Below are 16169 nucleotides of genomic sequence, written 5' to 3' on the forward strand. Positions count from 1 at the left end.
ATTTCACTGAGATGTTCAAAACATCACACTGCTCCAATAGACAACAATTTCAGGCTAGAGTAAAATGGGTTGAATATAAAATAAAAATAAACTTCAGACGAGATCAGTTTTTTACTCACTCTGTTCTAAAATAGATGTAAGTACCACTGTCCATATCCACTCCTGAGTGGAACTCCTGTGTTACTAAAAATGAAACTACCTCACAAGTTAAGTGATTAGAATTATGTTTGTAATCCGTCAAGGGTGAGACAAGAAGATGGTCTGGCACAGCTCCCGTGAACCCAGGACTGGACAGCCAGGGCACTTTTCCATTCTCTATGCTGTAGTTTGTCTGTTATCAGACTTCTGGTTAGAAAGAAAAATGTTTCCATTAGCAGAAAGGGTTCTTTTTCAACTTAATAAATCTGTTTTCAAATTTCACAGCCACCCCCACTATTCTGTAGAGCATCATCATAATGGGACTTGTGAAAAGGAGAAATATCCATTGTCCAATGCTATGGCATTGTCTGCTTAGCAGTGAAAGAAACGTATAAAGAAAATTTAAAAGTGCTACTTCCACCAAAGAGTACAATTATATGTGCATATCTTTTAGTGAAAATAGAATGAGGAACTTGCCTATGAGCCCAATTAACACATCCAAATGTTCATTTTGTAGTTGAAAAATTATTTCTCAAACAATAAAAAAGTTCAGGCTTCTGATTACCCATTTTCCCCCCATGCAATCTTTATTATTTGAATAACTTTCTTTTGATCGTTTCTACTTTTGGAAAATAAATTATTTGGAAATCTACTGTATATGATAATAAACCACACTTCCTGTTTCAACAGCTATTCTGAATTCTGAGTGTCCCAGGAAGAAAAAGGACAAGATGTACTATAGAAGAATCATTTTCGGCATTGAATTTATTTTCACAAACAACTCCTTTCCAGTCCTCTCTTGACCAATGAAACTCTTTTTGAAGATGCAGGCTCCTGGCAACATTATTATCCATTTCTTCAATATAGTTCTCAAAATATGCCGTGTGTCTGTCTCTCATCTACCACAGTGCTGTCAAAGCTCATAAGCATTTGGCCCCTTAGGGAGCACCCTCCCCCATCTACTCTGAAGTCAAACTCTCCCCCTCCTTTTCTAAGTGCCTCCCTCCGCAGATGCCTCAGGACCTAGGTCTTTTACACTTGTAGACAAATACTCTTCATTTTGCACTTTGAATTACGTTGTCCTAGATCTTTTTCTACTACAGAAAATTGGCCCTTTTAAGTGTAGCACACACATAAATTTCACTCAACACCCACCATTCTCACCTCACACACACACACACACACACTATATATATATTACTTATAATATATATTATATATATAGTTTTTAGAACCTAATAACTGGTTCTCATCCCTAATACAATTTGCATTATGGAAACTTTATTCTCAATAATTAATGAATTTGTTTTATAGAACATTTTTACCTAATGTTGTGCCATAAACACATCAGCAACACAGTTCCAGGACCAGTTCTGTCTACTGTTGTCATATGAAATTTAGTTGAGTTTATTTAGTTTATTAACGAACTTCCACTGTCTCCTTTCATCTCATGGTCTCACCTTGGTTGTTCCATTTTTTTTTTCTGTCTTTATCCACACCCCTTAGCTGAACTTCAAAAGAGTTACTCAGTTATTTTTCCAACTAAATAAAATATGTAGGCTTCTAATTCTTCTAGTCCTTCCATGAACAGTAAAAAAATAATAAATTCAAAATGCAAAACTTGGTAATAAAAACAGACAATATACAAATAGGAAATCACTGACATATATGTATATGTAGTTTGGGGTGTGTGTATGTATGGACATGCATACATATATATGACCCAAAACTATAAAATTAAAAAGATTTAAACAAAAATTTACATCTTCTAATATGACAACTTTTAAAAGGGCATTTGTGTATTTTGTTTACACATCATTAATTCTAAATAGGAAATGATGATTGAAATTTAGCTTTTTCCATTTTTTCAGAAGATATTTATCAAAACATTAAAAAGAACACATAACACACCAGAGAATAGATAAAGTTTTCAATGTATTGTTACCTTTATTTCCATTAGAATACATTGATGGCACTTGAACCTTTACCATTTCTTGCCTATTTCTTCTACTTACACATAGCTATTACCTCTCAGAGGTTAACGATTTAAGAATGATTATTAAAACAATAATTTACTTAGAGACTGATTTTCCCTGAGTACAGTGTTAAATACCAAAAACTAAATTTACAACTACTTTGTTGATACTTTGTATTTTACTCTGCTATCCTAAAACTTTTGATGTAATCTTAGGATCTATAAGTATTAAAACTACATTTGAAGTAAAACTGAACTTTAAGTCATTACACTTCAGAATACTCGAGGCATGGAATTTTCTATATGCCTGTGTAGTTCAAACTTTATTATGTATCCAAATGTCCTGTGTAAATCTTAATTTTATTTAAAGACCTGGTATCAATAAGCCTTCATCAATTACTAAGAAAACCATTGTTTATTAATAAAACAAAGTTTTACCTAATAAAATGATCTTATTTAAGTTAAATAAATTTTAGTATTTAATATTTTAATTAACAGTTTTGGTAAACTGAATTTATTCTTACCTATTATTGTGATTTATCTTATATACACTTTTAGTAATAGTTTCTACTTTTGATCAGAGGAAGAATGCTGCTCTGGGTTACACAGTATAAACTTGTAATTAACCATAAACACAATAAATTGTATTAAAATTATAATTGTTTAACTTTCATTAATTAATTAATTAATTACCTTTAATGAATTAATTAAATTCACCTTTCAATATTTCCTTTACCTTATCTATAAGAGAAGGGCAATGAACTATATTATTCTTTAGGTCTCTTCCCATTCTAACATGCTAGAGCATACAGCCAAATTATATAAATTTATGTATTTAAATGTTACTTTTTAAAGCATTTTCAAAACAGCCTTGTAAAATATGACAGTTCTATGTTGCAAAACTGTGAACTACAATTTACTTTCTCTAGAATCTTATTGATTCATTTCTAACATATGCTTACTTTATAAAGGCTTCTTAGAATGTGTTGATTTAAGGCCAAAAGCAAATGTTATATGAGCTTAACAGTGTTATTAGTAATGATTATATAGTTTTTTTGCTAATGCAGATACATTCCTTATCACAAAATGCCATAAAGCCAGGGATTTTTAAAAATGTGTAAATCTTTCTGTGATTTACATAACATCTGACCTTTGAGGAGAATTCCTTTCAAATATGTTTAATTTCAGTGAAAATGCAGAGAACCCTGATTTGTCTTAAGATTTTGAGTATATCTAATAGAAAATAGATTAATTAATTTTAGGTTTAAGGAGGAGACACAATATATGCTCTCACTAATTCTGTGGAGTTGTCAAAATAGAGAATTCTTAACTGATGAGAATAGACTAGTAGCAACACTGTAACTGCAGCACTGTTAGAACAATGAAACCAGGAGAAAAAAGTGAATTACAATGGGAAGACGAGCATAATTGACTACTGACAACTGAAAGACACTTTATGGTAATGGAAAGACTAAAAATTCAAGCTCAAAATTCACTAAAATTATTTTACCTCATTTCTCAAAAAAGATGTGACATAAAACCAGTGCTTTTATTAACTATGTAAATATTCAGGGTCTGGCACAAATAATGCCCACTCATTACAAACTTCTATTAGAAAATCATAGCATGTAATTCTGTAACATAACAACACCACACTCCAGCACACCATAGGACGTTTTAGGTGAAATGTTCAAATTGCTGTCCATCTCGTGTGAGACATTCACGTGCCCGACCAACCACGCTCAAGCAGGTGTTACTTTTGCCGGACCCTGTATATGAGATTTAGTATCTGATCTTTGAGGAGAATTACTTGTAAGTATATTTAATTTCAGCGATGGATCTTTAATGACTAGTCTAATGCTTACAAGAGGTGCTAGAATTTTGGTGTACTTACATTGTTAGAACATATTTCTTTACTACATGATATCTCTTATTAGAAATATGGTTTTGTGAAATAAAATTGTGGGGCAAAACCAAAACAATGTTTACAGAAGGATGATCCAGATATAACAAAATTTGAGGCAATGCTGTAATTCATAAAAATAAGAATTCTATGGTTAAGATGAAATGTACACTTTGAAAATATTTTCAAAATCCAATGAGATGTTTTGTGTTGTGACATTCTAAAGAGCACTGAACATTTCTAGCCTCACTTGAGGAGTAAGTGGTGTAAGAAATCAATCAGTACGCAAAGTCCAGTTACTTGGTTTAGAGGTTGGGGTTCATTCCAATCCAGTGTTTGATTAATTGATGCGCAATAGCTCGGCTTGGTGGCACAAAGAATGCCTGCTGCTTCCCTTTGGTCAGAACATCCACAACCTAAAATAGACCACAATAAAATGTACTAGGATTTCAACACTGTTATACTTAAATACAACTTCTATGCTTATATAATTAAACTAAAATGTTATGACTTTTATAGTGAATAACAGTAGAAAGTAATAACATTCATGTAAATATGCAGGGTAAACATGAAAAATTTAGTGCAGCATCTTAAGTTGCTTCAGTGAGTTAGTGATTCAATTTTTAAAATGTTTGAGTAATGTATATTCCCTTATGAAAACAAGGTCATGAAAAAGCAAAGCATATGCCCCACACTTATTTTCAAAGTGATGTCAAGTTTTGGGACAGGTTCCATTTATAAAATTTGAAAAAAATCTTATTTCTACTTTTAAAGGTTGAACATAAAATAAAATTAATTTTATTAGACAAAGTCAGAAAGGACTTCAGGTCTTCAGTGCTGCAGACTATCCATTTGTCTTCTACAGATACTTTGGGTCATGTAAAATATACACATGTAATTTATCTTTCCTTATAAAACTTAATGATGTAAAAAGTTCTTGCAAGTGTATTTTTGTTATACAGTTTTGTCATTCTTGTCTTTAAGTGTATTTTAAACTGAACAAGAACTTTTCACAATTTTTAGCATTTTTACTGATATTTTTAGAGATAACTGTTTTAAAGCTATCAATTAAATTAAAATGTTTAAAAATAACACTCGTGTTTCTCATCTCTGAAATAATGGTTACCTATTTAAGTCCACTGAAAGGCATCATTAATTTGAAGGAATGGCATTTGAAATTGGAAAATGGCACAGAATCATCATTACTTGGAGAATCTCATAGAATGAATTAACATAGGACACATCAATTACACTGTAATCCATGCATGATGAGAGAGCCACAGCCATTCATTGAACTTGTTGAAAGCAAGTATCCTTGCTGCATGCCTACACCGATACAGTTAGAGAACAATCAATAGCAGAAGGAAATTAAATTGAACTTTACCTGTTCTCTAGTGAACCAGCGGGCATCCTCTATTTCATTCTTGTCAACTTTAATTTCTGTAGACACTGCCACAGCTAAGCAACCAATCATTAAGGAGGAGGGCATTGGCCATGGCTGACAAGAGACATACTGAACTTGGCCAACTTTGACTCCACTTTCCTCTTCTACTTCTCTCCGAACGGCATCTTCTATTGTCTCCCCTAATGAAATAGGGCAAAAGAACAAGTAGCTGAGGAACATGCCCTGGACATACTGTTCTCTGAATGGTTCAAACATTTGGAAATCATTTTGGACAGAACCCAATTCAAAGAATCAGAAAACAGGCTAAAATTGGATTGGAATTCAAGAAAAACTTTATTTGTTAAAGTATATGACTGCACGCAGAATCAAAATACCAACATTCTTTTTATTTCTTAAAGGTCCAAATCTTTATTTACATTTAAAAAATAACATCTACAACTACCTAGCACCTACTATTGGTTACACACTGTGTAAACACTTTAAATAGTATTTCATTTATATACGATCACTAAATAGTTACGTTATCTTTATATGATTTTTGTAAGTGGCTAGTCTCTTCCACACTAAAATCTTCAAACTCTTCTTATGTTGCCAGTTATTGCAGATAACTCTTTTCAAAATAGTTAGAAGCACCTAACACTAAAAGTTTAAAAGTAACATTAAATAAAATTCAGTATTTTTCTTTCTAAATGACTATTTTCCTCTAGATTAGTGATTTTCAACCGGGAAGCCACAAAAGTTTTTAAAATGTATGTAATCCCTATTTAGTAAGGAGCACTGATCTCTTCCTTAGACTGTCAAATAAAAAAATGACAACAGCCAACAGAGCAATAGCCATCCAGTGTGAATGACCTGTCTTAAACCATAAATATATATGTCATGTAACAGAGAGCATCTTATTGGTCATGTCACATAATAAGGGTGTGTCTGATTGGTTAATTCCTGGTAACAAAAATCCTTATATACAAGTATAGGCACATAATTTTTTAAAAATTCACTTTGGAGCAAAAAGAGTAAATAATTACTATTATTTTTGTAAATCAATCAAAATTGTACCTCTTTTATTTGTCAGATTAGTAAAAAATATATTGTTGAATGTGCTGTGGAATTTTAATAATTAGTTCGTGTGTGCCATGAGATGAAATAGGTTGAAAATCACTGATCTGGATGATTGTTGGCTCAGCTATGATAAAATAAAATGGTGCCAATAAATGTACTTTACATTTTGATTTGCTGGCATTGAGAATTAGAATAGAAGGAATATTTTCTAAGTTAAGTTTATCTGGAAGTTTAGAAATATTTTGCTATTTAAATATAGCTTTCTTTTTCAAATAGATTAATATATTTTCTATATTAAAATGAACAACTTGTGTTCATAAAAAAGATAATTCATAGACTAGCAAGTTTGCAAGACCATAACAAAATAAAGAATAACATAATACATATTTAAAAACTCCTAAAATCAATAAGAAAAAAAGGCAAACAACCAAAACAAAAATAGGCAAAGAAGACAAACATGTAAAACCCAGGAATAAAGAAAACTGGATGTTTAAAACACATTTGAAAAAGATACTCCATCAGCAGGAAATAAAAATGAAAACTATAATGATACACTATTTCATATCCATCAGAAAGGCAAATTAAAAAGTCTGAAAATTCTAACTTGGTGAAGATGTGGATTATCAGAAAATGTCATGTACTGCTAGAAGGAATGCAAATTGGCAGGGACACTTGAGAGAGCAACTTGGCAATATCTAGAAAAGGTTAAGATGCTCATACCCTATGATCTAGCCATTCTATTCTCAGGTATGTATTCTAGATAACGCCTGCAAATGTGTATAAGGAGTAGTATAAAAATATCGATGGCAGTGTTGTTTGTAATAGCAAGAGCTTTGAAGTAAGCTTAATGCCCAACAGTACAATGGATAAATGAATTTCAGAATATTCACAAATGGAATTCTAGGCAGCAGTAAAAAGAACAAAAAAACAAAGAAACCTAGAGCTGCTAGAGGCAGCATAGAGCTTTGAGAAACATGGAGTCAGAGACAAACTATCCAGGTTTAAATCTCTGCCCTATCACTTACTAGCTGCTTGATTTTGGGCAAGTTATTCCACCCCAGTGCCTTATTGCCCCATCTATAAAATTGCTGAGGATCATGTGATTTAATACATGGAAAGCCTTCAGAACAGAGTGTGGTTCTACATGTGTTTATTACTATTATCATCTAGTAATGCAGATTAATATTAGAAGTTGAGATTAAAAATGTATTAACTAGATATATTCATTCATTTATTCCACAAATATTTATTGAACTCCTAGTATTTAAGAGGCACTGCCCTAAGGGTTTGGGATACGTTGATGATAAAATACAGCCCCTTCCCTTATGGCACTTACTTTCTGGTATGAGCAGATAAATAGAGAGACTGACAGACAGATACATGCACACACAGGTTAGGTGGTGATGAATACTGCAGCAAAAACAATGGCAGGGTAACAGGGACTGTGAACGCAGGGTATGGGGCTAACTCATGTATTTGGGGCTATCAGGAAAGGCCTCTTTGGAAAGGTGACAGCTGAGTCTAGTACAGAAGGAAGTGAGGTGTATGTAAATCATGTGGATACCTTGGGTAACAGCAATATATGAAAGAGCAAATATTGAAATTTTAAAACATACAAACTTATTCCACTAGTAAAAACAATAATTATCATTTCAAATACACAGAAAATATTCAGAAATACCTGTTTTATAACATAATAATTTATGAAAGATTATTTCTCAAATGGTGTCTAAAATTTTTATTAGGAAATTGTAAGTTAAGTGAAAATTATTACAAAAGTTAATTTAAGACTGCTTACCAGGTTCAATAAATCCAGCAAGGCAAGTAAACATGCCTGGGGGAAATCTTTTCTGCCTGCCTAAAAGACATTTGGTCCCATCTGGATGAATAACTTGCATGATTACTACTGGATCTATTAAAAAGAATCAGATGTATGAATGACAGGGAAAAGTAGTTCAGACTCATTGTGTGTGCAGGGTCACTGTCTAGTAGGATAATTATAAGTGTATATACGGTAAAAACAAGACTGTTGTCTGTTTACAAGAGATTTTTCCTTTCTGCCTAATGACAGTATTTCAAAAAAGTTGTACAGAGTACTGTCCGTGAACTGCAAGATCATTTTTGTCGTCCTTCTCATCTTAACAACATTTATTGTGCACCTATGGTGCCAGACATATTCTTATGTTCTTTAATAAGAAAAAAGTGTGAGTAGATAGTACATGGATGGCATGGGGAAAATTCAAGTTTTCCCCTGGTAAACTTCCCTCGCTCTTACATCCCAATCCTTAACAAAATGTTTTTAAAAGCTAAGGTGGCTCTATGATCAAGTTTAAGCCATTAAAACAATACATACACATACAAATTAAATAACAGTTCACCTCTTCACAAGTCACCAATCTAGTGAATTACCCTCCCCATATCATGACTGAGATCCAGGAATCAAATATAAGGGGCTTTCGAGCAGCAAAAACAGATGCCTCTAAGCCGTGCACTTTACTTACTCCCAGACGACCTCTGCAGGTGTTGCTTAGTCTATTTTTTTTCCGCACAGTCTTAAAGGGCTGGGTTATCAGATTTTGAAATCCCCAGCAGACTCAAACACGGATTAGAAGAAAGACAGAAGGTACAGGCGGATACCAGCTAGTTTATGAGAAACTAGCTCCAGGCTGTACTGCTTTGGTGATGCCTCAAACAGGTACCAAATGTTGGGGCTCTTTTCTTTTTCTTTTTCTTTTTTTGTCCCTGGCTAATTATGTACAATGTCCTTTACTTAAAAGTCATGAAAGTATGTAATAACTTAATATTTATAGTCTTAATGGTTAAATTAAACATGCTCTTAATAAAAATGTTAATCCATCTACAACTGAAAATGAATGTCTTATTGCCTAAGATTCCAGATGGCTGAGATTTCACTGTAAAATAAAGGGCTTACCAACTCTTGGATATGATGTATTGTGAACACCATGAAGGCTAGGGCAGTTTTCTTTTAAGCATACTCTTTTATAGCCACCTTCTTCAATTTTAGTTGTGCTTCCGCAGGTTGGGCAGAACTTGTATCGACTGTGCCAGGCTAGAACAGATCTTGCTTGAGCTACGACCCCTTCAAGAGAAACACAAAAAGTTTTAATTATGCGACAAATCGTAAACAATTTAATATATAAGTAAAATGTTCTTAAGTCATAATGAAGACATATATTGTAACAATATGTGTTCGTAAGTCACAATAAAGACATATACTCCTGAATAGCTCTGTGATCAAGGGTTTAATATTCCTATTTTTATGATGTATACATAAAGTAAAAGACTTAATTCTACATATGCAAATGCAAATTAGATTTAACTATAATTTGAACTAATAAAGTACAACGCTCATATAAAATAGATGTACTAACATCCATCTTACGCACTGTATTAGCTTAGCTCCGACTTTTATTATAGGTGATTTTGAAATTTTGGGTATACAAGATTCTGGTATATAGTGACTTTACAAATGGCGACTTAATAATGGAGACTTTTATAAAAACACACTACAAAGGCAGTTCCTAACTTGGACTTGAACAATAAAAAACAATATTTACTAGGGAATTGCTAGAACCCGTCTTTGTGACTAAGCCACTACTGGTACATGTCACTGTGGAACATATCCTGTTTACAACTGGAAACTGCACAGAGCATAAAAAAATACTGTATTTACACCATTCATGTCTCTGTAAGGGCCTTCCTCATCACGTGAGGGAAGGTGAACACTGACAAGTGATGTTCCCTCACCTCGCATTAACTCCTCAGTCTGTCATAATCTAGTTTCTGTTCCTTCCACTCCACTGACACTCCTCTTGTCAAGTTCATTAACACCTTTATACTACCAAAACCAAAGATTCTTATTAAAAAACAAAATAAAACAAAACAACTTTGCCTTCACCATACTCAAAGTCTCAACAGCATTCAACACATTTGACCTGTACCTCCCCAAAATACTCTGCTTTCATGGTTTCCATGTCTCCTGTTTTCCTCCTATCTTATGGCCGCACTGTCAACATCACCTTTGATGGCTTCTCTACCACTACCTGACCTCTAAACTGAGAGGGATCCAGGCAAGATTCTGAGAGTCTCTTTCTTACTTGCTCTCCACTCTCTAAGTAATCTCAGTAGTTTCCTGGGATTTAGATACCACATTTGTGTTGATTCCCTATGGGTATCTCTAGTTCAGACCTCCTCTCCTTCCCTCTCTCCAGATTCTACCATCCTCTAAAACTTAGCCTGCCCAAAACTACTATCCTGATTTACTTACTTCAAGTCTGTTCTGCTTTCCTTGCTCTACTCATCACCCTACATTATTTTATCAAAAATACTATCACTATTTACCAAATTACTAACGTTCAAACCTAGCAGTCACTCCTGATCTTTTCCTTCGTTATTATGTACTCTATATGCATCCCATCAAGTACTGTCGATTTTTTTCTCAAAATATACTTTGAATGTATCTCCTTTTCTCCATCTCTACTATAATCACTTTAATTCAGGTCATAGTCCAGTTTACTATCAACTCCCTCTCACTTATAATAGACTGCTCATTGATCAAGCCCTATCAGTTCTCCCTCCAGAATGTCTCAACTCTTTCACCCTCCACTCCACTAATTCAAGCTACCGCAATCTCTTACCTCGGATACGGCAATTTCTCATCACCTCTCAACAAGACTCCTGACTTCCATATTTAATTACCTATAATTCATGGTCTATAAAGCAGGCAAAATGGAGGCTTTTTTTTTTTTTTTTTAAAACATAGGTCAGGTTATAACACTTAAATGGAATTTGGACTAAAACCCGTAGTTTCTTACCATGGCATAAAAAGGCTGCACATGAACTGGCATACCCAGCAACAGAAAACAAAACAAAACAAAGTCTTTGCCATCGGGCTCAGTGTACAGCAGGTCTCAATCGTTATTCACTGAAGAATCAAATGACACCATCACACATCAGGGTTAATTGTGGGGAAATTAATCTTGGCTGATTGAGACTGCTGTAACTGCCCAGGAGAGTAGTCCCCTAGGGTGAGAACTTTACATAAGTTTCTAATGAAGATAGAGCTTAATTTCACTGCTTACTGGAAAAAGCATGCTCCCTAGGAACTGCAGACGGATACAACTGCAATACAGTTCCGAAAAACCAGATTATTATGGATACAAGTATGGACTGTTCACTTCTTACCAGCTTCCTTTTCTTTCAATTGCAGAAGAGCTGGCATTGGTGGATGAAGAAAATAACAATTTTCATGTCTTTGCTTAAATTCTTCAGCAGCAACAGGATCTATACCTAGAGCAAACCAGGCAATCAACCCATCTTCTTCTCTTGGGACTTCCCCAGCAGAGTTAAGTAACTCTTTTTTCATTTCAAGTTCTACTCCAAGGAAAATCAAGGTGACCTTTTCAGGTTGAGCCAAATAATCCTTTATATCTGTGTAGTTCAGTTGACAAAGCCTGACTTCTGGTTGTTGGGAACTTTCTTTGTTGCCACCTAAAGTAACCAAGGGATTTAAATCTGAGAAAAGGACATAAACTGTGGCTGGATGGCTTTCTTTAGCTAGTAGCCAGTCAGAATCATTTCTTTTTTCACTTTTCCGGTCCAGTAGTGTCTTGCTAAAATAATTTTCACATTCTTCTACTTCATTGGTTAGGAACCAAGGCTTCTTCTGACCTTTAGCATTAGCTAGTAAGTTAGCTATATGCTTGTAACCCCAAAACTCAGCGATATCCAGTGCAGTCTGCTTTGATCTGTTGACAATGGATCTGTCACACCTACAGATGAAAGGAAAAATATAATAGGAAATAAACATTTTCTCCAGTGTTTATTATAATATTTTTAGATACATATGTAGTCCCTCTATTTAATGATTACATAGATTTTTTCATTTTAATATATAATTTACAAGTGGGGAGGTTAAAAGAAATAATCATAAAGGATGTAAAGTTAGAGATAGAAGATATTTTAATTTTTGGAGAATTATAAAATTAAAAAGCAGTACGTGCTATTAGATATTAAAATTTTACAAGGAATTTGTGGTAGTCACAGTGGGTAGATTTACATTTTCTATTTGGGAAACCATTAGATTAATTTTGCTTTGCTTCATAAATTTGCTTTTAAATTTGTTTTGCTATTAAGTATGAAAAGTTAATTCTTCAATAAAAAGTTGTATGTTTTGATTAGAAATTATGCTACATTTTGTTAACAGAACTAGTCAGTGAGTTATTTATAAGTCCAATGATATGAATGTGGCTACAAGAAAAATTTAGAAGAAAAGATGTCACTCAGAAAGTAAACCACAGTCTCCTTCAAGTGGCATAGCTCAAAATGTTTACCCTTTCTCAAGTAGCAATTGGACAACATCCAGGTGCCCATTCCTTGCAGCATACATTAAAGCAGTCCAGCCATTTTCAGAAATTTCATTGAGAAGAGATGGAGAGCGACTGAGTATTACTGTTAACTTGGCAATATCTCCTTCTGCAGCTGAACAGTGAAATTGGGAAATTATTTCTTGTTTTGGACTTCTGTTTATAGAAGACATTTCTTCCTTAAAAAAAGGAAAATAGAAAAAAACATTTGTAATTGCTTTTTGTATCAATGATTGAACATTATATGAGTGCTGATATAATTAGAATAACAGTTATGGATTCTCAAACAATATGCTCTTCACGAGTTAATTAGTAGTAAAATGTTATCACAGCATACACTTCAAAACTGTCATCAGTTGAGAATTTTAAATATAATTCAACATGAGGGATATATAAAATAATGTATACAGAACTTTGGTAAAATCGGGGACCATATGCTTGGGAGGAGTCAGGTAACAGCTTTACAATGCAAAGTGGGAATCTGAAGACACAGGGACTTCAATGGGAAGAGGATTTAAAGCAGAGAGAAGTAAAAGCAGAAGTCTTTAGCAGATGACAAGAAGTATTCTCTTAGATGCCTGGGTACCAGAAACAGGTCCCTGCCCTCAGAGGAGTTACAATTCCACAGCAAATTATTCAAAAATTAAGTTTCTCATGAAAACCACTTATTGCTTTTCCTTGTTCTTTTCTGTAACCTGTCTGAAATTTATTTTTGTTCATAGTGTGAGGTAAGGGTCAAGATACATTTTTATCTCATTGAGTAATCCACATGACTTGGCATCATTCTTGAAATTACCATCTTTGTCCCATTGCACTTCAGTATTATCTTTGTCATAAATTATTGATCATATATTTTTGATTATTGGACACTGTTAATTACTTTGTTTATCCTTGAAACACAGAAACTTTTTAAACACTTAACTTTGCATTATCACTCCATTGTTTCTTTAAGAAAAAAACAGAAAATAATTATTTCATATCTCCTAATAAATGTTGCCTAAACATGGATTGAATGTGGTAAGGCAAAAATTGAGCTATTTTTGGTGGAAATGGTTCATGTTTCAGCTGTCTATGAACTCCTCACAGTGCCTTTTATTAAGGTATACATTTTTTTCTATAAAATGCTGTTAGGAAAAGATTTGGGTTCCTAACTAGGCTTCTACCATTCTAATAAGATATTTAGGCTTAAAAGAGGGAAAGGTTATAATCCATAATGTTTGAAAGCTGATGTCTCTAGGGTTATGACCCTACAATTTGGCAGATCAATTTTACAGTAGTAGTCGTATGAGCAAAATTTAAGGGAAAAAAATGGACAAGAGAGATTAACTTTAGTTTGTGTCTGTTCACCTTTCCTGTATCTTTCTACTGTTTATAAATGAATAGGTGGAAACTACAAATAGGTGAAATATATTCACAGGAATTTAAACATTTGGGTTAAAACCTGATAATGAAAATGTTTATAACTTAAATTAGTGACTTCTATATTAGAAAACATTTTAATTTTTGATTTACTCTGGAATGTACATGACCATTCCCTTCACACTTAGATTTTTAAATGCTTAAAAAGTATTATGAGTAAAAAAAGATACAACTTTTCAGAACTTTGTTTTGAAGCACTGCTATATACTGACTGGTGTAGTCTCCCTTCTAAGGTGTCTTTCCTTTAAATTTTCTATAAAATCTCACCATACGGGTCCTTCAGTTAGGTGTACTTTAAGTAATATTTCACTGCCTCATGCTCTGGAGTCATGGTCACTTCCTCAGCCTCCCCACAGACCACCACCCCAGGTGACTGCAAAACTCTTCCTCCAGAAACACCGTACCATTCAGTAGCTGCAGTGCGATGCTTATGCAGTGTCTTCAGGCGAAAGTGGAAAACGTACTCCCCCCCTTAGCTTTCTCAGCACAAAAACCATCTAGAAATAGAACCATTACTCATTCTAGAGAATTACGCAAAGTCTGAAATCCAGCTCTACTGCTTGATTTACTTTTCCATCTCTCGTTGACAGGTCCTCCAGAGGGTAAGGACTTAAAGCAGGATCAGGCGATTCAGATAACCTATTGTCCTCGCTTTCCAAGAGGAGCATGGACTATTCTGAGAGGTCATTTAAAAGAACCTTAGGGTTCAAGGGTCTTAGGTTTTATCCAAACCAACATGCACTTTTACTGATGTGTCTAACTCGGGGCCTGTGACTTGCTCAAGGTTACACGTACGTTGCTCAATATGGACCCGGCTGACCTCAAATATGGTTCTGTCACTTAAGTCACCAACCATTATTTAACGAATTCCCCTTCCCTGGGCACTCAGGATGGTCCTTTAACCAATCAAGCACCACCCATGCACGGTCTCTTCAAACAGTCAAATGCTTTGAGAGTTTGTTTTCTTGCCACTACTGCGAATTCCTTCTTTCAAAGTGAAACCATGCCCAAGGCAGCATTTCCTTTCCCCTACTTCACAGGCTGGGCTGGACGTGCCACGGGCCGCAGAACAGGCCGCCTCCCCCCTCGTCCCGGGACCCCGGCCGCGGGGCTGCGCCGCACGGTCCCGCAGGGCCCGGCGGGACAGCGCGGAGACGAAAGAGCCTCGAGGACTGGTCGCCGCCCCCGCGGCCGACCAACGCGCGATCTGACTAGGAAATGCGGCTGCGGTCGAGGGACTGAGAGCACCCCACACTTACTCTTCCCGACGCCGGATAGAGCCTCCCTAACTTCCGGGGGAGGCTTGGTGTCCGCGCACGGCTTTATGGGAGACGTAGTTTGAAGGTCGAAGGCTGCGAGCGCCCCGAGAAGGGGCGGGGTTTGGGGGGGTGTTGGGGGAAACATCAGGAAAGTTCTGGGCGGGAGTTTCCCGGCTAGTAGCCCAGGCTTCCTGGGGTTGAGTGAAGGGTTGGTTATTCTTCCAGGTGAGACCAAGATGTGTAGAGTGTGGTGCTGGCGATGAAAAGCTCTAGGCCTATCGAATGGGTTTAAAGTTTTCCAGTGTGTTGCACCCAGCCGATAAAGTCCAATGCAATGGAGTGTCTAAAGCATTCTTTCATATTTAATAAAACTGGAATATGACCTTAAACAAGTTGTTGGCCTCTGAACCTTAATCTCCTGATGTGAAAAGTGGTGCCATGTGTTGATGCCTACCTCACTGAGTAGTTCTTTAGAAAGTACTACAAAATGCTCAAAACCCATTTCTGAGTTGTTGTGAAGTTTAAATAATGCATGCAGAGCTCTTAGGACAGTGCTAAGTCTACAGCTGCTACCCACAACACAATTATTGTTGCTGTTCTTTATTATTTTAGTTCCTTCTCTTTC

The 16169-nt window shown here is 35.1% G+C and overlaps 1 protein-coding gene across 5 annotated transcripts; it reads right to left on the reverse strand.

Moving 5' to 3' along the window:
* Positions 1-2060: 2060 nt before the first annotated feature.
* On the reverse strand, positions 2061-15606 carry NUDT12 (nudix hydrolase 12). Of its 5 annotated transcripts, none has more exons than XM_045197657.2 (7): positions 15545-15606; positions 12834-13045; positions 11686-12272; positions 9413-9580; positions 8279-8392; positions 5401-5600; positions 2061-4432 (listed from the first exon to the last, which is right to left on the reverse strand). In XM_045197657.2, the coding sequence occupies exons 2-7, from the start codon at positions 13037-13039 to the stop codon at positions 4322-4324; spliced, it is 1386 nt and encodes a 461-aa protein (XP_045053592.1). In that variant the 5' UTR covers positions 13040-13045; positions 15545-15606; the 3' UTR covers positions 2061-4321. The 5 variants fall into 5 exon arrangements, with proteins under 5 accessions (XP_045053592.1, XP_053767234.1, XP_053767232.1 ...); XM_053911259.1 differs by having other exon boundaries at positions 12834-13041; positions 15545-15560; XM_053911257.2 differs by lacking the exon at positions 15545-15606 and adding an exon at positions 14690-15114 and having other exon boundaries at positions 12834-13041.
* Between the last annotated feature and the right edge of the window lie 563 nt (positions 15607-16169).

Source organism: Desmodus rotundus, chromosome 1 (assembly GCF_022682495.2).
Source record: "Desmodus rotundus isolate HL8 chromosome 1, HLdesRot8A.1, whole genome shotgun sequence".
NCBI lineage: Eukaryota > Metazoa > Chordata > Mammalia > Chiroptera > Phyllostomidae > Desmodus > Desmodus rotundus.

Coding starts and splice junctions, on each gene's coding strand:
- NUDT12 (XM_045197656.3), bottom strand. Junction 12,273..12,833: donor CAATTGCTACTTGAGAAAGG/GTAAACATTTTG, acceptor TTTCATCTGTAG/GTGTGACAGATCCATTGTCA. Junction 5,601..8,278: donor TGCTGGATTTATTGAACCTG/GTAAGCAGTCTT, acceptor CTATTTCATTAG/GGGAGACAATAGAAGATGCC.